Source organism: Cavia porcellus, unplaced genomic scaffold (assembly GCF_034190915.1).
Source record: "Cavia porcellus strain 051 isolate PalLab524CR breed Dunkin Hartley unplaced genomic scaffold, mCavPor4.1 scaffold_3, whole genome shotgun sequence".
Lineage (NCBI taxonomy): Eukaryota > Metazoa > Chordata > Mammalia > Rodentia > Caviidae > Cavia > Cavia porcellus.
Genome location: NW_026947486.1, coordinates 68,197,088 through 68,219,377, shown reverse-complemented (window position 1 = coordinate 68,219,377; position 22,290 = coordinate 68,197,088). Strand labels below are relative to the sequence as shown.

Sequence of the window (22,290 nt, the reverse complement as noted above, 5' to 3'; positions counted from 1 at the left end):
ATATAAAAAAATAGTGTGTAGAGATAATTTAAAAATGGTGGAAATTATTTGGAATACATACATTTGACAAGGAATTAATATCCAGAATATATAAAGAACTAAAAAAACTCAATAGCAATCAGCAATAACAAAAACAAAAACAAAGAACAACAACCAAATCTGCCAAACAAATAACTTGATTTAAAAATGAAGATAGGTCTAAACAGACATTCTCAAAAGAAGACATACAAATGATCAACAATATTGTGAAATATACTTAAAATCACCAATTATCAGCAATATGTAAATCAAAACTATAATGAAGTATTACTTCACTTCAATGCCAGAGGCAAATAAAAAAGTAAGTAATTGCAGGTAAGGCTGTATAAAAATGGAATTGTTGTGCACTGTTGGTGGAAATATAAATAAGGTAGCAATTATGGAACAAAGTAAGGAGAGTCCTTCATAAATTAAAAATAGAACTACCATAAGATCCAGCAAGCCCACTAGTGAGTATAAATCCAAAGGAAATGAAATCAGTAAGTCAAATAGTCTTCTGCAGTCTCATGTCCCAGTAGCACCATTCACAATAGCCAAGAAATGTAAACAACCTAAGTGTCATCAACAGATGATGGATAAAGAAAATGTGGTACAGTTACACTATGGAATAGTATTCAGTCATAAATAGTATGCAATTTTGTTATGTGAACTAGCCAAGCACAGAAAGACAAGTACCACATGATCTCACTCATACATGGAATTAAAAAAAGGAATACGTTAAATGCGTAATCTGACAGAAATTAAGAGTAAAATAGCAGTTACCAAAGATACTATGGTAAAGGGAGGATATTAATCAATGAGTGCTAAGTTACACCAAGATAGGAGCAAGAAGCTCTGAAGTACAATTGCACATTATGTTGACTACAGATGACAATAATGTATTATGTACTTTGAAAGGTTTCAACAAAAGGAATGATACATGTTGGGGGAGATAACTGTATTAAATCTGTTAATATTCCTTAATATATACATATAGCAGGTGTTACATGGTACCGCATTAATATCTGTAATATCTTTGTTTTTATAGGTTAGTTAAAAGTAAAAATATTAAGTAATATTGAGTAGAAAATTTTTGCTTAGCTTTATCATAAAGGGAAGCAGAAGGATGGAGCAGTAACTAACAGGTGAAGTGGAATTAAACATTGTGGATTTTCTTAGATGGATGTATAAGGCATATTTATATGTTGCAGGGGATGATCCAGTAGAAAGGGGGAAATTGGTGATGTAAGTGTGACAATAAATTTTGAAGCAAATTCCTTGGAGAAGCAAGAGAGAAGAGAATCTACGGTACAAATAAAGCACCTGACTTGATAAAAGCAATAGCAAACATAGTAAAGTCTTACATGGACATAAATGCAAATAAGTAAATTTGGTGGAAGTAGTCGGTGAACATTCTTATTACTATTTTAATTGTTTAACTGAAGGAGAAATGAGTGTAGACATTTTGAAATAAGAATAGAAGTAGAGGTGTAACTTTTCAAAGGTGAGGTTTAGGCTTAGAAGAGGTAGAAGTTTGAAACTACCTAAACTATGCTGTGCTTTAGTTCCAAGTGAGTATCATAAAGTGAGAGAAAGGCAAAGGAGTCACAGCCTTAAGAATGAAAATAAGTGCAAAGATTGATCATGTAATTTAAGCTAGGCTAAGAAGAATGAAAGGATATCATACATATGTATGTGTGCATGTATATATATGCAAGATAGATAACTATACTACTAATCTCTGTTACTTAATAAAAAAGAACAGTTTTTATTTTTATTGTTTGATCATTTTTATGCCTAAATTTTGTAATCTTAGCAACTACTTTGAAGATAACAATAAATATATGAACTAGTGTTAATTTCCTATTTTGTTTTGAAATTCTGTATCATTTTATCCATTTTTTGCTTTGTAAAATAAAAAACATGCATGAAAGGATATCAAAATGTTAAGACAAGTCAAATTTGGTAGGTCTCAGGACTCAAGTGGTGTTCAAATAAGTTATTAGAAGTAGTGAGCTACAGTATAGAAAATATGCAATCAGAAAATGGGATTCATGAAATCAAGATTATGAATATGTACACTATTGTTCATGAGGCGGTTTGGGCTATAAACATGAGAGTGACTAAGGTAGAAATATGAATGCAGAGGATTTTGCTGAGGTTTTCAAAAACAAGTCAATATCTTTGGGTAGCAAACCTTTTAGTCCTTGTTCTCCTGGAAGTCCTTTATCACCTGGAGTTCCTGGAGGACCTGGAGGGCCTGGTTTACATGTCTCATCATCTGGGATTAGATAAAGAAAGGATGGCAAGTTAACTGCAACATGTCCAAAAGACTAAGCCTAAAGAAAGCATGACAGGCTAGAAAAAAATCTATTTTTAGTTTGTTTTCTGTAGATATATAACTACCTGTAAGAAAAAGGAAAATATAATATTGTTGATAACAATCAATATTGGACGGGCAAATTTAAACATCAAAGAATTACAAAAACCTAAAAGTAGAAGCAACAATAGAAAATCTTAGAAATAAAGAGAAATAAATAATGGTGTGAATCTTCAGCTAACATTCACTTATAAGTGAAATAAACAAAAACAGCAAAATTTAACAAGAGAACAATGCAGCTTACCAGGAGGAATATGAGGGCCTGGGGGGCCAGGAGGTCCTGGAAGCCCAGGAGGTCCAGGCTGTCCATCAAGTCCAGGAGATCCAGGAATAGAAATACCAGGTGGCCCTTCATCACCTTTCTGGCCTCTTTCTCCAGGAAATCCACGGGGCCCTGGAGGACCCACAACTGCAGTCCCTAAGATAAAGAAAAAAAATTAATCCAAAATGATCAAAATGATCTTATTTTAGGGATATTGCCTTAGTTCACAATGCAATACTAAGTACTCAAAAGATCTTTAAGTTAATGTTGTCTATATTCTTTTTTTGCTATGAGAATCAATATCTGAAAGGAAAAAAATTTAAATTGTGTGACTAACAATTTGAGGGCAATAAATAATTTGAGGTAGTTTTATTATTTTGGGAAATTCTTAATAATTCTCTGCTTACTGTTTAAGACAATGCTCTATAATTTATAGAAATAAAAAGTTACTAGTAATTTAAAAAGAAATATTTCAGAATTTCGATATAAAAATTGCTTTCTTTCTAAACATTCTTTAGTCCCTCTGTCAATTCCTGAACACACTTTTTAGTTACTAGTGTCATGTTTTCAAAGCTGGTAAGGAAATGGCATACATATTTGCCATTTGTAAAACAATCTTTATTATACCTATATATTTGCTCTTCCAAATTAATGTTAGAATCAGATTTTCAGTTTCTCTTTTAAAAGTTCACTGAGTTTAGAATGTGATAAATTCAACATAATGTTTGATATGATCAACTATTTCTAAAATTTATTTCTTACATGAAATAATAGAATATACATCTCTATATTTTATAATTTTATATTATATAATATCCTACAAAATTATGGAAAGAATTCATATATTTTTGGTTGGGTTTATTTATGGTTTCTTTATTACTACTGTTAAATTCTTTGCCTCCACTGGTTTGTTCTCCTGTATATTGCTATATAGTCAATTATAGTAAAATTGAACCAATCTTGCAAACTGTGTTAAAATCTACTTGGTCATAATGCTCTATTATTTAATATACTTCTGTATTGATCTTATTAATGTTTAAGGTTGTCATCTCAATGTTCCCAAACTATACTGAATTACTGTATTGCGATCACATCTCCTGGATGCTTGATTTCAGCATTATTAAGTTAGCTATCCTCTTTTTAAATATTTTCTGAAATGAATGAAAACATGCTAATTATCTGTTCTTCGACACTATGGTAAAATTCACTCATAAAACTATACAGCTAATGCTTTTTCATGGATAATTTTAACATTTCAAAATCTATGGTAATTCATCCTCCTATATTTCCTATCTTCTTAAGGCAATTTTATTAATTTGTTTTATGTTTATGATAAATACATATTTCATTTGGAATTTCAGACATTTTAATATAATTATATTTTCTTATAACTTAAAATTTTTATTTTAATAATATTAATATCCCTTTTATTTAACTAAAATTATTCTCCGTCTGTCTGGTTCTGTCTCTCTGTGTCTGTCTATTTGTTTCTCAGTACTGGAAGTTGAGTCCAGGGTCAATACACCACTGACCTGCATACCAAATCTTTTTTAATTGTTTCCTTTGAGATAATTTGATAAGATGCCTAGGTTGGCATCAAACTTATGATCTTCCTGCTTTATTCTCCTGAGTAGCTGGGATTATAGGAACATACTACCTTGCCCAACTTTCATTTTTATCTCGATTACATTTGTCAATTTTTATTCATTTCAAAATCATCTTCATTTCCCCTATTAAATATCAATTTATTTTATCTCTTTATCAAGTTTCCCCTTATACCTTCTTGGCTTGTGGGGGGGCATTTATATGCACATGCATTAAACTTAGCTTATTTATTTTATTATTTTGTGGTGCTGGGATAGAACCTAAGGCCTTGTGCATGCTAAGCAGCTGACTACCTAACTAGACTTTCAGTTCTTTATTTATTTTCAGTATTTTTAGTTTTGTGATAAATTAAGGGTATTACTTTGGATATATTTGGTAAGTTTTTATACGAAGTACTTTCAGTGTTGCTCAGTATGCAGTAGCTTGTCTTTTCCATTTCTGTTTCCTTGTTATCTCTCTATATAACTGTGATCTTAAACATAAAAAATATAAGGATAGTTGGCTTTGTTGTTGTCATATGATCAACTTCACTGTAGTCACAAAAATTAACATATTTATAGTTTTTCTAGTCTATCGCACAATTTCTGTAAATATTTTATGTATGTTTGAAAATAATGTGTACATTCCATTTCTAACAAAGTTTATCTCTCTCATACAGATAACTTGATTTTATTGCTCAACTTATTTAATGCCCTTACTTTTCACCTGGTTAATATGGTACGTATTTGCCAATTTGCCCCTCATAGTTTATCAGTTTTCACTTTATATATTCAAAGATGTTTGTTAGATGCATAGAATTTCATGACATTTATATCATTTTGGCATAATTTATATACATGAAATACTTGTCTAATGTACCTTCACTAATTCTATTGCATACTATATTAGAATTGCTAAGCTGAATTTCTTTTCATTTACCTAATACATCTTTGCAGTTTTATTTTCAATTTTGCTCTTTATTTGCTTTAGATATATGTATTATGTATTGTAAATATGTATTTTATCCCAATTTTATCTTAGTGTCTTTCAGTTGGTGTTTGGTCTTTTTCAGCCATTAGCTGTTTTTAAACATTGCTTCGTGTCCCATTCTCTCCTTAAACTCTCTCACGATGCTTTCAGGAGCTTCTATATTTACTTTTACATATCAATTTTTCTTTCATAGTTCTCAAATCCTTAACATTTTTATGGTATCCTGGAAGAATTCCTTATTTCAATCTTCCATTCCACCATTTGGAGATTAGAAATCCAAAATGCATATTTAGATCATAAAGGACTACACATTCATTGTCTTTTTCTGGGGGATTACTGAGTATCACTCATTTTATCATGCTAATACTGTATTTGCCACATATTTTGAAAGGAAATGAACCATAATTTATTGAGTAAGTATAGGTGCAAGGAGGTGTACCAGATGACTTTAAATAAATTCCAAATAAAAGCCCATTTCAGAGAGAGTTCATCTAAATAAACATGCTAGGAAAAAAACCCAATGTTCAACATATAGCCAGATTAGCAATATTACACTTTACTATGTATCATCAAAGTGGATGATGTACAATTTTGTATTGAGTTTTAGGATGTTACTGCACAGCAAAATCACCATGGAGATTTGTAGTCAGATGTTTCTATAATTCTAAGTAGATACTGCTTCTTACTATTTTTTAACACAGGAACTGTTGCAAAAAGAGGCATTAACATCTCATTCCTTAGTAGCATGAAAAGTGTGTTGATTCATGTATTGCAGCATATCATTTTTTGTATAATTAATAATGAATTAGAAATGATATTCTTAGGATAAAAGGGCCCTATATAAATGGGTTTTATAGAACATACAAGTGAGGAATCTGGTGAAAAAGATATACTACAAACTGGGAAGAATCAGACAATTAAAAAGTATTGGGTCTTCCATTGTCATTCTCATCCTCGAACTAGTATGATGAAGTATACACACAGATTAGTATTGATGTCTCTGCACAAAGCAAGTACAGTGTCTTTTACCTGGAAGACCAGGAAGGCCAGGTGGACCCTGTATTCCAGGAAACCCTCGCTCTCCTTTTTCTCCAGGTAAGCCAGGTAATCCAATATTTCCTTTTTCTCCTATAGTAATACCAGTCCCAGGTCTAGGAATTACCTGTATTATGAATGAATAAAATAAAAATACTCAAAAAAGAAGACTATTGTTCTCCTATAAGTTATCTGGGAGTTACCTATGAACGTAATATTTTGGAGTTGTTTAATACTGGTTATCACACTCAGGACCTTGCACTTGCCAGGCAGGTACTTATGTCACTAAGCTATATCCCCGATTAAAATGTCCCATTTTCATAAAGTATTCAGGTATAAAAGCATTAAGACTATGATACAGATTGAGTTCCACTCCTTATCACTTTTATCCTCCAACTAATTTAGGAAATGACTGCTATTAGTAACAATGTTATCACCTTGCTAGCCCCAGACTTACAGTGAATAGTATTTTTTGTTGTCTCTTCTTGTAGTCACATTCAATTCATTCCAATAATTTAAAGCTTGAGAACTTTTTTTTTTTTTACCAAAAATGTCTTTCCAAATTTCCCTGTTCATTTCTTTTACCACGTAATATCCTCAATTTACTTGGACTAACAGATGCACTTTCAAGTTTGTTCCTTTGAATCCAAATCTGCAGCTAAGATATGATGTCTTAAAAACCCAATTTTTCTGTGTTAAATATGCTGCTTAAGTATTCTAAGTTGCTTACTATTTGTTACCATATCAGATGCAACTTATAATGCTAGACTCTTTCAGGCCATTTTTCATTTCCAATACCTCTCAACATCATCTCTTATTTTTGCTAGTAATAAATTTTTATCAAAGTGAATTCTGTCTATTAGAATCACTTCATGCAACTTTCATATACTTATCTCTGTCTCTGCATATGCCATTCCAAATATTTGCAATGGTTTCCCTCAATATTTTGCTGTCGACTCATGTTCTTTTTTCTTTTAGAAAATCATCTTTTCCATGAGATTACATTGTTTAAATACAACCAACTGATCATACATCATCTTCTTTCTTATGTCTCCTTAGAATTCAAGATTTAATTGCATTATAAAAAATTCATATGAAATAACTGTTTAAAATTAATTTTATAAAATTATTCCATAAACTTATCAAGGTAAATAAATTTCAGATTTAAGACATTGTCAGCCTGAGGTAAAAACTGATATCTAATAGTAAAGTGTGATACTTTATCTTAATTTTTTGGATATAAAAATATTAACATAAGGAGAATAAAAGTTTGAGACAATATCTCAAAAGTTAATGTGAGCTTCTGGATAGGACTTAACTCTCAAAATTTCCATTTGTTCTAATACTCATCAAAATTTTAGTATCTTATTTTCTAAAGAGATTACAGTCTGAAAAACTAAAATTCTGATTTTAAAATGAATGAGAATAAAAATTGTCTAAAACCCTAAGTATATCCTCTATAGATTTAGTATATTTCTAAGTGTGACAAGTGAGACATCTCGGACAAACAATGTTATTAAAATGTCTGGACATATAGATTAGGTTTTATGACACCCACATTGCTGTGGCTTCAATGCATAGTCTAGCCTAAACTCTAGAATCTTAACAAATTTAAACCAAAGAAATAAACACTGTCAAACATCAGCAGTGACATTTTACTTTTAGTAACAGTGACAATATATTGAATTAAATTTCATGGAGAATTCAGACATGACAGAAAAATCTGTAAACTCCTCAATTATTATATCATAAAACATTTCCTACAATTATTATTGAATCCTTAAAAACGCATACATTCAAGAATGAAAGAATTGTGAGTCAGATAATTACAAATTGACAAAATCTATTAGGGCCAATTTTACGCAGTTTTATCTTTCTCCTGTGTTCTGCAGAGGTACAGGACCGCTCTCTCCACATCAAGATTTTTTTTTAATTAAACCTTTATAAATTACACTTGCACCACCTGCTGGTTATTTGAGAAATGATGTGCAATCACAATGTAAAACAATACACAGCCATTATTTTAGATCTTTACCGTGGAGAAGTATTAATCAGATAGAACAGTTACAAAGACCGCGAGGTCTACACTAATGAAATTTTTAGATGGAAATATTTGTAAGCAGTAAAAACTGGTAATGACTTGAAGTTTTTATTCTGAGGAAAAAAGTAGGCAGCACATAATTAGGCACAAAAGTGATAATGCAGAATTCAATTTGACAAATGCAGATTTAAAAAAAAGACTTACAAATCCTGGAGGCCCAGGGGGTCCAATGTCACCTTTTTGGCCCTATTCAATACAAGTGTAAAATGTTAGTTTAAAAAAACCACATGAAAATATCAATTTCCTCAAGACTTTAAGAGAAAAGCTCACAAAAAAATACTTAGAAATCAGTAATAAAATACACCAAATGAGAAATATAACATGAAATCATGAAACAACACTAGGTTAGACATAGGAAGACATGTGATATTGACTTATGTTTACTAACTGTATACTTTTTACTAAATTATTTAAATTCTCTGCTTATACACAAAGAATAAAGGCTTAGGACCAGACTTATACTTGTAACATTCTTTGATTTTAGAATTTGTATGTTTTCTACAAATGCTCTATATAGAAAACAATGAAAAAATAGTATCACTAGAATCTGTTGAAACCATAATATTTTTTACATATATTTTTATTCTTTTTCTAAATTAGTGAAGAGCATAAATTTAATGCTATTTCTATTAGTTACAGATATTTTAGAAGCGATAGGCTTATCACCAGGAACAGCTAATAAATTATGATTCCTTCTGTGAGTTTATGAGAAGCTAACAAAAAACAAAGTCAGATAAAAATGTTATCCTCGACTAATAGCTGAAACAGCATGAAGAACACAATATTCGACCGTTAGTCAGCTAACCGAGACTCTAGTATAGACATTTCTCTAACACTTCTGTTCAGGTTCTAGACTTGTTAAAATAAAATTTTCATCTATATATTTCTCTTTTTGAAGAATTACTCTGCCTTATAAGTTTGCACTTCTTAAGAAGAAATGTTATGGCTCCTTTTAACTAATTGAGCCTTTTATGTAAAAAAAAATGTATTTTATGTAATAAACCACAGTGAAAATACAGGCTCTTTATGTACATTCAAGTTTATAACGCCTTTCCCTTCTTGCTTGAAAAAAAAGTTTTATTTTTGTTTCTGATACAAAGCAATTAGATACCAGACAGCTTGAAGGACTTGATATTTTGTGACATGTTAAAAATGAGATAGCTGTATGTTTCATACAATCTTTCAAAATCACTTTTAAAATAGGTAACTAAATGATCTTGGTCCGTCAGGACTGGTCTAATGAAAGCAATGACAATTATGCACAGACTTACAGACAATGATTGCATACAGAATATAAATGTTAAAAGACATATACTAAATTCCCAGTTATAAGCCTCTCTACGAGGAGGAGCTCATTAACATGGTGCTGAATCCTCTCTATGGAAAACAAGAGTTTTATCAATATATGTGCAAACAAAGGCAGTGAATTCACAATGGAAATGGAAAAGTTAAAAAGTCTTTTGTGTATTTCCATCATATGAACTGTGATTTAAAATAATGAAAGAAACTTTAAGGGATGTAGTATAAAAGAAAAAGAAATGACACCAAAAGATGGATAAAGAAAGCATGTTTTAAATACAGAAACTAGTTAGCTATTTGTAAGATTTTTTTCAGCTATATCTCTACCTTGAGAGATAAAAAGATGATGTCAAGTAGAACAAAACTAGACACTACGAAGCATCAAAATACATACCTTCTCACCATCCTTTCCTGGTTCACCAGGGTAACCAGTATCACCAGGTAAACCCTTTAAAACAAAAGAACAAGTTGATGTCAGCACAAGAGACAGAGCAAGGACTTTCAAAACTCCTTTCCTCTATAACAGAAACAATGAGAATACTGACACAAATAGTCCATCAAAATCAGCTTCTTTTTAAAATTTGAGAAATTAACCAAAGTTGGCAGCAATCTAAAGAGCATTTTATTTGTTTGGGGTTTTTAAGGTTAAATCATGGTAAGAACAAGACCTTTATGACATTTTTCACTTGTATAGCTATACCTGCCCCTTCAGTTCTGCTGTAGCCTAGGCAACAAATAGCTCACAATTAAGGTAGAAACCTGCAGCCTAGCAGCAATGGTAGAACAAAGAAAAGGACTGGAGCTCATTTCAAGTTTAATTCCTGCAAAAACGTCATTATTTGAACTATCTGGCAATTTGCAAGAAGAACCAACTTGCAAAGCTATCATTATTTGTTCTGACTTGGCTCTCCCAATGCAAATAGACAACAGCCTCTCTCCATACCCCTGAGGAATGAATTAAAACAATCAGAAGCAACAGTTGAATATCATTTGCTGCTTTAATCATAAAACAAAGACCAGTTGTTTCAAATAAACCTGGGACTGAGGCTCTAAATTTGTCTCTTGTTATTTTACATGCTTTCAGCCTTTTTACAAACTAGATTTTGTAAGTTGAGGATTGCCTGTTTAGTTAAAATTATTTTGAAAAATAATTTTTTCAATTTTTTTCAATTTTCTCATTTCAGTGTTTCTAATCTTCTCTCTTGTTAAGAAATCTCTGCTTTATAATAGCCTTCAAATTTCTTCAAATTTTGTATCTGTCCTTGAAAACCTTTCATTCATTTAAGCTACTTCCAAATTCTAAACTTTTTTCCATCATGCTTTTAATCCGTATCTACAACTATTGTCAGCTTTAGTGAGCAGAAAGAACCTCAGCTACTCACTGGAATGCCTGGTTGGCCATTCTCTCCATCTTTTCCTGGTTTACCCTATAGGATACAAAGAAATAAGAGAGTAATAACATAAAAGTCACTAGGAAATAAGATTAAAGAATATAACAAGTTTTATTCTTGCCCTGGACTATATTAAATAAGCATTCTACACTTCCATAGTATAAAAAATAGGTGTGTCAGTAGGGATATTTTCAGGTAATGAAACAGAATTTAATTAAAAATTAATTATTAAATTAAAAATTAATAAAACACACAAATATGGACATATTACAAAATTTTGTACAAAGTTTGGTAGTCATAAAACTTACTCTTTTGCCTGGTTCTCCTTGCTCACCCTTCTCACCTTTCACACCACCTGGAGGACCCTGCACATACAAAAAGTAATTTCATATTGGTCCTTGGGATACTATCAGTGTCAGTTTACATAAAATAATGCTAAATTGTCTTGGGTGACTTACTGGAGGACCACGCGTCCCTGGAGGGCCAGGAGACCCTGGGTCGCCAGGAAGTCCCTATATGGTTGTAGGGAGAAGGAGGCAAAGTTAGTATTCAAACTTGCATTATTACTGTAACAACTAGAACTAGCTAGGACCAGTCTTAGCAAAGTTAACTGAAGATTCATACAGTATAACCAAAAATAATAGAATGCTCCTAATTCAAAGTTGAAATTTCCTAGGCAAATTAATTTAGAGCCCTCTTTGGTTGCTTCACCTAATTTCTAGTATGTTATATGGCAATCATGCTTTGAGGCAAATAATGAGACAATATTGTAAATGAAAATATCTATATTTTTTATTCTTACACAATGTTTTACAGAAACTTCAAAACTTGAAGATTTTGGGGCTTTCACTGCACATATACATTTAGGCAAAGAATGAAATGGTTCAATCTGTATTGATCGTAGAATTTCAATACAATTTTCCTTTATTTTTAACTTTCTTATCAGCATTTAAATGAAACAAAAGTGCACAAAACCTGATCTATATTTCCATGACCGACTTTTACACATGAACGTATTATTCAAATAGCCCAAAAGGAAATAATCCAAATGCTGCCAATTGATGAGTGCAAAACAAAATATATACTATCCACACAATGGATTAGTACTCAAGGAAATGAAGTACTGACACACACTATAAAATGATTGAACCCAAAATCGTTACACTAAATGAAAGCCAGATGGAAAAGCCCAGACAGTGTATGTTTCAATTACATAAAACAAACAGAATAGACAAATCTACAGAACCAAGAATTAGATAGTAATCACACAAGATTGGAAATTTTGAGGAGAAATAGGGAGAGACAATTGATAGGTGTATAATTTTTGGAGACAGCAGATGAGAATATCCTAAAATTAGATTGTGGCAACAGTTTCAGTATCCTATGAATATATAAAATGCATTGTATAATAAAGTAGATAGATTGTATGATATATACATGTATCCCAATAAATCTATTTAAAATTTTTAATTATCCCAAATCCCTATTATTTATAAAATACACTCACATTTAACCATATTCTAGTTTATAATGTGTTTTAATGGAATACAGATAGCATAAACTTTATCTGCTAACTTATTTTATTTTTCCAGTTTTATTGAATTATATTTAACAAATAGCATTGTATGTATTTAAGATGTACATTGTGATATTTTGATATACACAAACATTGCAAAATGATTATCACAATTAATTTAATTAACATATTCATAACAATAATTTAATTACTTTCCTCGCTACTTACTCACCTGATCTCCTTTTTGAAATTCTACATCAATCGGTCTTTTCTGTTCGCTGATCTGACCAGGTGGTCCAGGGGGGCCCTGAAGACCTTGCTCACCCTATTTTTAAGATAAAACAGTGATAGTTAATAAATTATTACCGACAATAATATAACATGCACACTATGTTGACTGTAAGAAGCAAAGGAAGGAAAAAGATACTTTGAATGAATATGACAGAACGAAGAAATCTAAGGGTTGAACAACTACCTACTCACCTTTTCACCTTTGGGTCCCTGAAAATTCAAGCCCATATTGCCCTGAAGAGAGAGGTTTCAGTTTAAAATCTCACTGACAATAAACAGAGGAATCTACAGTGAATAAAGACACAAAGAAAAAGAAAATTACCTTTGGTCCTGGAGGTCCTGGTGGGCCAGGAGGGCCCTAAGACACAGAAAAGGAGAAAATGCTATATTACTGTATTTATTTTTAAATTATTTTGTTTCATGAAAAAGTAAGAGTTGAAAGAATCCTTTAAAAATGTTTTTATGGCTGGGGATGTGGCTCAGTGGTAATGCACTTACCTCCTGTGCAGTTCCCAATAAGGCAAAAAAAAATATTCCTGGTTTATTTTCCCTCATTGCTTTTTAGTTAGAGACACACATTTAAGCTGATTAAAACAAAATAAATAAATATCAAAAATTCTGGTGACAGAGCAGGAGTGGGCAGGGGCAAAAAGTTAGGATAGGTAAAAGAGAGAAATATTACCAGTGACCAAAAAAAATTCAATAAGAAAATTAAGGTCAAAAACATCCTTTTTCTGTTATCAGAATTATGGGTAAATTTTGATACCGCAAAACAATGAATTTTAGTTTTTAAAAGCACGTGTCAATTTTTTAAATCCAGTTTTATTTTTCTGCAGTCTCTTTTTATGTTTTTGAGAATGCTTCAATGCCTGAAAATTACATATGCATTTGTCTGTACAAGTATATCACTACTTATCTCAAGGGATATATTTATGTCTCATACCATGGTGGCATTTCTAAGATTTTGCTTCATCTGCTAAATTATGGTTAACTCAAGGAACATTTAGAAGTATAGAAAGAATTGGTTGAGAGGCCACAAAGCTTACAGACATATCCAGGGAAAAGCAGTGCTAAAACAGCATGCTAGGGAAAACTGTCACAGTGCAGAGTGTTGTTTTTGTTTTTAAAACCAGAGTTTTTAAAACAAAGGGGCAGGAGTATAACTCAGTAGGCAGGGTACCTGCCTGACAAGTGTAAAGTTCTGAGTTTGACTCCCGGTTAAAAAGAAGAAGCAGAAGCAGAAGCAGAAGCAAAAGCAGAAGCAGCAGCAGCAGCAGCAGCAGCAGCAGCAGCAGCAGCAGCAGCAGCAGAAGAAGAAGAAGAAGAAGAAGAAGAAGAAGAAGAAGAAGACTAAACAAAGTACAAAGGTTTTTTTTTTTTTAATCTTTTCCCAAGGAATTCTAGGACAGCAAAAATCACTATTTTTTTCTGACAGATCCTTGCAGTGTTCACCAAGCATTATTCCCTGACAGATTCTTGTAGTGTTCACCAAGCATTATTTCCTTCATTCAGGAGTAGATAACCAATAACCGCAAAAAGAAATTATACAATCTATTAAGGTACAGTAAAATGAAAGTTGGCACCTAAGTGTATGACAGGTAGAGTGATATATGAGAAACTATTTTGACTGACACACAATTTTCTTGACCTTAAAAGGGCAACAACAAAAGTCTAAGTCTAAAATGTGACTTGAATTAAAAACTATTGCAGGATAAAAAGATTTAGAATTTATTAGGGTAGAAAATATGAAAGACCATAGAGCGAGTAAGAGAGCTGACTGTACAATTATGTTCTTTGGAAATTTTTGTTTCTTTGCTAGGGTATGCATATTTATGATCCCATTGCAGAGTGACTTTTTTTTATTTTAAAAACAAAATGAAACACAAAAAGGATAGAAATGATAAAGAATTTCAAAGAAAATAGTAGGAAGCTAACAGAAGTTAATATATTGTGTACTGCTAACTTAAAAGTAGTTGCGTAGAGTGATTGTTTACTTCATGATGATATTTTTTAGTAAAGCTGTTTTTATTCTTAATCAAATAACACTTTGAAGAAATACATTTCATTAAGAAACTTGATGATTTTATGAGAAGATTGCCTTTGAAGATTTTCTGAAGATGGCCAAAACTGACAACATACCAAGAATCAACCAAAAAAATATTTTAAGGTTGGAGATGTATCCCAGTAATAGAGCGAATGCTTAGCATACTAAAGGCACTGGACTTGATCCCCAACACTGAAAAAAAAATTTCATGTTAAATCTTGTCTTTTATGTAGAATACATGTTGTTTACCACATCATAAACCAGCATTAGCTAACAAAATTATAGTTATAAATATTAAAAATCAATTATAGTTTCAGATATTATAAGTAATATTAATATTTGTGAAAGGAGTCAGAAAGAAAAGAAGAAAAAAATTACAGAAGAAGCTTACCAACAAACCTGGTGGTCCTGGGGGACCAATTGGCCCAGGTATTCCCTGTGGACCAGCTGGGCCCTGTAATAAGTAAATTAAGAAAAGAATGGGAGATGAAACACAAGCAACAACAACAAAAAAACCCCTAAATCTAAAGCCTCTCATTGTATCTTACAAAGAAGTAACTGAATGGAGCTTAAATTTAAGTAGTCATCAGAATTCTATTTTACAGTCCTGTAATTCTTCAGTAAGTATTATAAGTGAAATTTTAAACTATGAACAATAGAAAGATTAAATAATTATACAGGAATTCTACTAAACAGAATATATACAACTTTCAGAAAGCTTATGTTTTACAATGGTAGAAAAAGTGTAAGACAAACACATAAGTAAGTTCTACAAAATAAAGCAATGAAAATAGTCAAATATTGGTAGGTCTTTTATGCAAATATTAAGTAGAAATGAAAAGGTAAAGGCTATCACTTTCAAGGAAGCCTGTCTAATTTTAAAGATTAAAGAGAAAAAGAGAACTGACAATAACTAAAACAAGCGATAGTATACAAGCCTTATGGACTACTATTTGGGGTATTCACAAACTGAAAATTCGCCTGCCCTGCAAACCTGTGATTCTATACCTAGGTATAAATCATAGATTATTTTATGATGAAACAAATTTTAATATATTAACAAATGGAAAGTCAGATGAGCATAAAAATGGCTAACTACAACTACTTACAGTAATATAGATGGATCTTGTATCAAATAGAAAAATAAGTTGCAAAAATTATTTAAAAACTGTTTTTTTATAAAGCAAAATGAGATACTCTGTTGCTAAAGAACATAAGTATATAGAAGAAGCTATTTTTAAGAATCAATGGAAAACTCAGCATGATAAATGTCTTACAGAGACACTGAAGAATGTGACTGCTAAAAAAGCACAGGTTGATTCAAAACTGTAGTGTTCTAATTCTTAAATATTATATTGGGTTTATAGGTGCTCATTTTATTATTGCACATTCTCCAAAACAGGACCATGTCTCTCTAGAATCAGTTATAAGTCCTCTGGATACTAAAACCCACTAGTCCACTTCCTATAATTAGAGTTCGCTGTAATTATAATTTTGTAATTCCTATGTTTTTCATATAAACGTGAACATAAATGTAATGTTTGATGTATAGTTTCTTTAATTTAGTATATTGTACTAATTCATGTTGCAATATGTATCAGGAGGTAAATGTTTTTAGGGTTAGAAGTACTGCACAGCATAGATATTTATCTATACTATGACTTTCATAAGTTGATGAACATTTGCTAAATACAAAAATTTCTATTAACACCGGTCAGAAATATAAAACAACACATAGTTTAATGAAACTCTCTCTGGTCCAGATAGTTTTTATTTACAGATAGAAGGTACATGAAGTGTCTAGCAAACATGGTAAGATTTCTATGACTAAAACAGAGAGTACTAAGGTTTGAAGAGTTGCTGTGATTTTATTCAAGCATACAGCAAACAAGAAAAACTCTGGATGCTTACTTGTGTTCCAGGAGGACCTGGATATCCCGGGTTACCCTTTGGTCCTGGCAACAATGACACAATTATACTACCTGGTTCTCCCTAAAAAAACATACACAAACACACACAAATAGATGTCATAAGTTATTAAATATGAAAATTGTTTAGAGCACAAATAATGTTCTGACAGTTCAATCTGTCACATAAGTATAGTGAAAAACAAACAACTCAGTAGTTTAATGAGTAAATTTACCTTTCAAAGGAAAATGAAAATGAAGCTAGAATGTATGAAAGTTCTGTAGATGTACTGAGAGCTTATGGCCATCATGGCAAACCTGGACTTCTCAAGGATACAGTTTGCTGCGGTATGTGTGCCACAGATAAACCACCAATAGCCTATAATATGTTCTGTTATTCATTTTCAAATATTTATTAACTATTTGCCAAACATTGTGTTATAGTCTGGATATTCAGTAATGAATAAAATATACAATATATCTGTTTCATAGGGATAACAATGTAATGTGGAATGTAGATCATAATATTTAAGGAAATATTAACATATTCTGTAGGGAACTATGGAGAACAACAACCTGATAGAGTGAGTAAAATTGATTTATCATGGGTAGTCAAAGAAAGGCAATCTGCGAAGGTAATATTCAGGTAGAGACCTACAGCACAATAAGGGGCAAGCCAGGTAACAATGGAGCAAAGTGTGACAAGTAGAGTTTGTAGAAATGACCCCAAAACTAAGAGTTTGGCACATTTAAATAATTAATTGTAGACTAGTACGAGCAGCGAGTCATGGAAAAAGCGGTTCAGGATAAGACTATAATTTAGGCACAGACTAGTGCATGCAGTTCTCACGAAAGATGCAAAAGAATGAGGATTTTATTTTTAAACACACAGTGGGAACTCTGAAGATTTAAAAGCAGAAAGATTAAACTATTGATATACATTTTAAAATGATCATTATTCAATGGTTTAGAATTAACCCGTGGAATATTAAGGATTGTAGTGAGAAAAGGCTAGGTAAGAGGTTACTGTAGTACTTTAGATGAAATATTAAGAGTAGTGTGGTGACAGAGGAGAGTGAGAAAAGTGGATGAGGTTAAGATACATTTAACAGGCAAACGTAATAATATTCCATAGTATAATGGAAAGAGTAAGTGTGTAAAAGCATGGGAAATATAAACACTATTTCAAGTTTTCAGTTTAAAATGTAAATAATATATAGTGACAAAAATTATAGACACTAGTTACCAGAGGAAAGAACAGCTTTATTTCAGATGGGCATTAATTTGAATGTCTGGGAGATATTTGTGTGAAGATGTCAAGGAGACAGTTGAACACATGCATCTAACTCAGAAAAGTCTGATCTGAAGATATAAATACAGTTATTCACAATTTTATATTAGTTAATATTATGTTCATTAATAATGCTGTTGGCAAACAAAAATAATACTGTTGGCATAGAGAAGGGGTCAGTACACCTTGATACTTGCTGAGTAGAGCACGACTTATTTTCACAGAAGACTAATCAGAGATTCAAGAAGGGAAAGTGTCATAGAAAAGAATATTTCCTGAAACAGATAATCAACTGTGTCAAACTGTAATAAGATGAAGAATGACACAAGCAGAAAAGAAACAAGTCTCATACACACATTTTCAAGTATATCAGCATTGAGAATGTACTCAAAGTCATAGGAACAGAAGAGAATGCTTAAGGAGAGCTTCTGTGTATGTATTTGCACAATATCTAAAAGAATCCATTTTGAAATGAAGTCCAAGCCATTATCATATCAAAACTTTGGCCTTCCCTCATACATTATTCAAAATATTTACATTCTTACCTTCATACCTGGAATCCCAGGAGTTCCCTAATATTAAAAAGAAAGTGGATTATTTTATTTATTTGAGGTAAGAGTATAACACTTTCTTAAAAGAATACAAACTGAGCAAACTAATGTGGGATGTTTTGCGAGTATTATGTGTTTCAGGATACTTAGAGACAAGATTTATATTAAATATCATGGAATCCTTACCCAGGAGAGAGCTATCTTAAGAATTTCTTTTATTAAAAAAAATCTGTCTCTAGCTCACTACTATTTTCTTCCACACAAATGTATTAAGCTCATTTTATACTCCTGCTTCTTCCATTAATTCTTCTGTTCATTATGATCTTGAATTTTACAACTTACTGGAGGACCCTGTAACCCAGGAAAACCGGGACTGCCTGGAAATCCACGTTCTCCCTAAAATAAGTTAAAATAAAAGAGTATGAAATAACAACAACAACAAAACGAATACACCAACAAACAATTATTTATTGAAAAGATTCCTATAAAAGCCATTTTGAAACACATCAGATTGCCAAAAATTTATTTTTCACTTTCCAATTATTTCAAATATCAACTTTTCATATCGATTTAGCCTACTAAACTATTTCTGACCCTAATCATCCATCTTAACCAGAAATAAAGAAAAAAATTCTAACCTAGTCATTTTCTTTTGACAAATCCGTTGTGAGACTATCACACCAGGTTCCTATCATGACATTTAATAGTTAATGATTTGCCCCAATTTTCTGCCTAAGTGCTACATAGATTCTTATTTTAACTGCACTATTATGTTTTTTTTCTTTGATTGTAAACTATTTCAAATTATTTTTTGCAAAGAGGGAAAGGTAGATGGAAAGAAGGGCATTAATAACACCAAGAGAACAAATAATAGCAATAGTGCTAGCAATTGCAGATCGTTACATTTCTAAGCACCCTGTTTTTCTCACTTAATAATACAGACATTTGGTTTAGAAATCAAAAGCTTAAAATGTTGCAGAAGAACCACATTGCATCTTCCTTTCAAATAGCTACGTGCTATAGTAATCCTAGAAATAATCATGTCAGAAAGTTTAAAAGAATAAAATTATTAAGGCTTCATGCTCTTGCATTATTGTCAGTACCCCTTGTCCTACCACCACTTTTTACACATGAAGAAAGTAGATCCTGCAAGGAAATAGCCTGCACATCAAATTTAGAAGACAGAAAAAAAAAAATAAGCCATACATTGCAGCTCCAATTCTAAGGTTTTTTTTCTTACATAGTGAGAAATGTAAGAAAGTAATCTAACATGATAGTATAGATTGTAAATCCATTTAAGTTTTAAAAACTTGTTGCTTAGATAATTTGTGGCCAAAACCAAAAATTTATCATTAAATCTGCTAAGCAGTTGTTTTACAAAAGGAAATAAATCCTTTCAATCATGCAGCATTCTATACATATTGTAGGTACATTTGGGCTTCAAATTTAAAACTTTCTTTGTTGCTTAAAGCATACTGACAAAAAACACACATAAACAAATAAACAAAATGGGCACAAGAGTATAGTCCACTATGAGGTCAGCCTGAGCTACACAGTGAGGTCAAGACAACTCTGAACTACATAGAAAAACTCAAGCTCAAAAAAAAAAAAAAAAAAAAAAAACCACTTTAACATGAAATCTGCCATGCAAATTAATTCCTATTGGTCCTATTACTGCATTTCCTCGGTGAAATGAAAACTACAAATAAGTCTCACAAACGCAAAAATTTAAAAGTAACTACTATTATTTTTGGTAAAGACCCGCCATGGCCTGATACAATACTGAAGCAAAAAGAACTATATTGTCTTCAAGAATATACTACAGTATTATCAGACATATAGCTACTGTAACACTAAAGAGTTTGTTAAAGTTATTTTAAATATGTGCCATAATACAAAACCTGGTATATGCCTTTAGTTAGAAAAATATAGGATGTCATGTGCCAAATAGAAAACATCAAAAGGAAATACTGAAAATAATAATATATTGCATTAACCTAAAAGAGAAGGAATAAAATGACTGAATAAGAACTGAAGCTATAATACATAAGTAGGAAAAGTAGCAGATTGTTTAATTTTTTCCTTGCTCTCTATAACTTTATTAAAACTCAGTTTACTAAAGACAAAAAAGTGGGTCAGGGAAAAATATTTGCCATATGTAAAGTTTTGTTTCTCTTTTCAAAATTTTAAATCCATTATGTTTGCTGATGGAAGAGAATTTCAGGTTTTATACTGAAAGCTTTACCAAGTTATAAAAAAAGAAATGAAAACATGAAATATTGCAAAATTTAAGTTGTACTCTGTCTATAAAAAGGAAAAATAACAGTTCCCTAAATTACTTTTTTAGGGTGGTACTGGGGGCTGAACCCAGGGCGTTCATAATGAACTAATCTCAAGCTTTTTTAAAATATTAAGATAGGATCCTGCTAAATTGTTTGGGTTGGACTAGAACTCTGATTCTCCCATCTTTGCCTCTCTGAGTGCTGGGATTACATAAAGCCCATCACTCCTGGTTCCAAGAAGTACTCTTAATAACTGATATAATATTTGGAGCACACATAATTATATTCTTTTTAATTCTTATCCTACCTTGTACCAAATCAAATAAGGATGTAAATAATCTTTAACCCAATGCAATATACTAGCTAATCAGACATGCTTAAAGAATTTATGGGTATTTAATAGACAGTACTGAAAATAGTAAGTCAGAATCTAGCCTATGTCCAAGACATGAAGGCACTAATCTTGGTTTCAATATTCATTGAATTGATTTCCTTTAAGTTTTAAGTCTATCAGTTATCAAAGATACGACCTAATATTAGGTCAAAAGAATCTTACCTTGGTTCCATTGCATCCAGGGATACCTTGAGGACCAGGGGCTCCATCATGGCCTGGCATTCCCTTTGTAAAGGATATAACACACACATAAGATGTTTCATATTACTTTTTAAGTGTACTGTTTATTTACTTATTTATTTGAAGTGTTGGGGATGAAATCAAGGGGTGTCATATGCTAACAAAGAACTGTATTGGGCTACATATTCAAAACTTAAAGGATTTTAAAATTAAAAATCCAGATTATACATACAGGAAGACCTGGTGTCCCTGGAAATCCAGGAAGTCCAGGAGGACCCTGTAAGAAGAAATAAAGTACTTGAAACCAGTGCAATAAAAATACCCTACCTAAGTATATTATGGAAATTTTACTTAGGGTTCCTAAGGATAACATATTATAGGCAGCCTACACTCCAAAATTGATCCAGGATATTTGTCCAAACCAAGAAGTGTGTAGCTCTGTGAGGAGAAAGAGAAACCGTATGAAACTTCTGGATTGCAACCCCAGTGAGCTAGCTACCAGATGAAAACCAGAAATGTAGATATTTAGAAAGTTAAGTAAAGGAACAGAAATAACCTACTGTGGCACTGAACTGATGGATATTCAGGGAGGAAAGAGAAATTCCCTTGTAACTTGAAACAAAACTTGAAAATTTTGTGATACAAGAAAAAATTCAACATATTCTTGTGGGTATATACCTTACTATTATAAAGAGATAAAGCCATTGCACAAAGGAAATGGGATTTCAGGCAAATGACAGTGATATTCTCAGCTTCTCAGTCTAGATTTTAAAA

General features: G+C 31.7%; 1 protein-coding gene across 2 annotated transcripts in view; it reads right to left on the bottom strand.

Annotated features, from left to right (window-relative positions):
• The window catches only part of Col4a5 (collagen type IV alpha 5 chain), a 230,895-nt gene that overhangs the window by 107,351 nt on the left and 101,254 nt on the right, over positions 1 to 22,290 (bottom strand). For both annotated transcript variants that reach the window (XM_063246265.1, XM_063246266.1), the window contains exons 6-22: positions 21,749 to 21,793; positions 21,499 to 21,561; positions 19,003 to 19,056; positions 18,655 to 18,681; positions 16,823 to 16,903; positions 15,303 to 15,365; positions 13,190 to 13,225; positions 13,060 to 13,101; positions 12,809 to 12,901; positions 11,519 to 11,572; positions 11,369 to 11,425; positions 11,052 to 11,096; positions 10,064 to 10,117; positions 8,515 to 8,556; positions 6,264 to 6,396; positions 2,643 to 2,816; positions 2,216 to 2,299 (exon numbers count right to left, since the gene is read on the bottom strand). In XM_063246265.1, the coding sequence (XP_063102335.1) occupies positions 2,216 to 2,299; positions 2,643 to 2,816; positions 6,264 to 6,396; positions 8,515 to 8,556; positions 10,064 to 10,117; positions 11,052 to 11,096; positions 11,369 to 11,425; positions 11,519 to 11,572; positions 12,809 to 12,901; positions 13,060 to 13,101; positions 13,190 to 13,225; positions 15,303 to 15,365; positions 16,823 to 16,903; positions 18,655 to 18,681; positions 19,003 to 19,056; positions 21,499 to 21,561; positions 21,749 to 21,793 (1,147 nt within the window). The remainder of the gene's footprint in view (positions 1 to 2,215; positions 2,300 to 2,642; positions 2,817 to 6,263; positions 6,397 to 8,514; positions 8,557 to 10,063; positions 10,118 to 11,051; positions 11,097 to 11,368; positions 11,426 to 11,518; positions 11,573 to 12,808; positions 12,902 to 13,059; positions 13,102 to 13,189; positions 13,226 to 15,302; positions 15,366 to 16,822; positions 16,904 to 18,654; positions 18,682 to 19,002; positions 19,057 to 21,498; positions 21,562 to 21,748; positions 21,794 to 22,290) is intronic.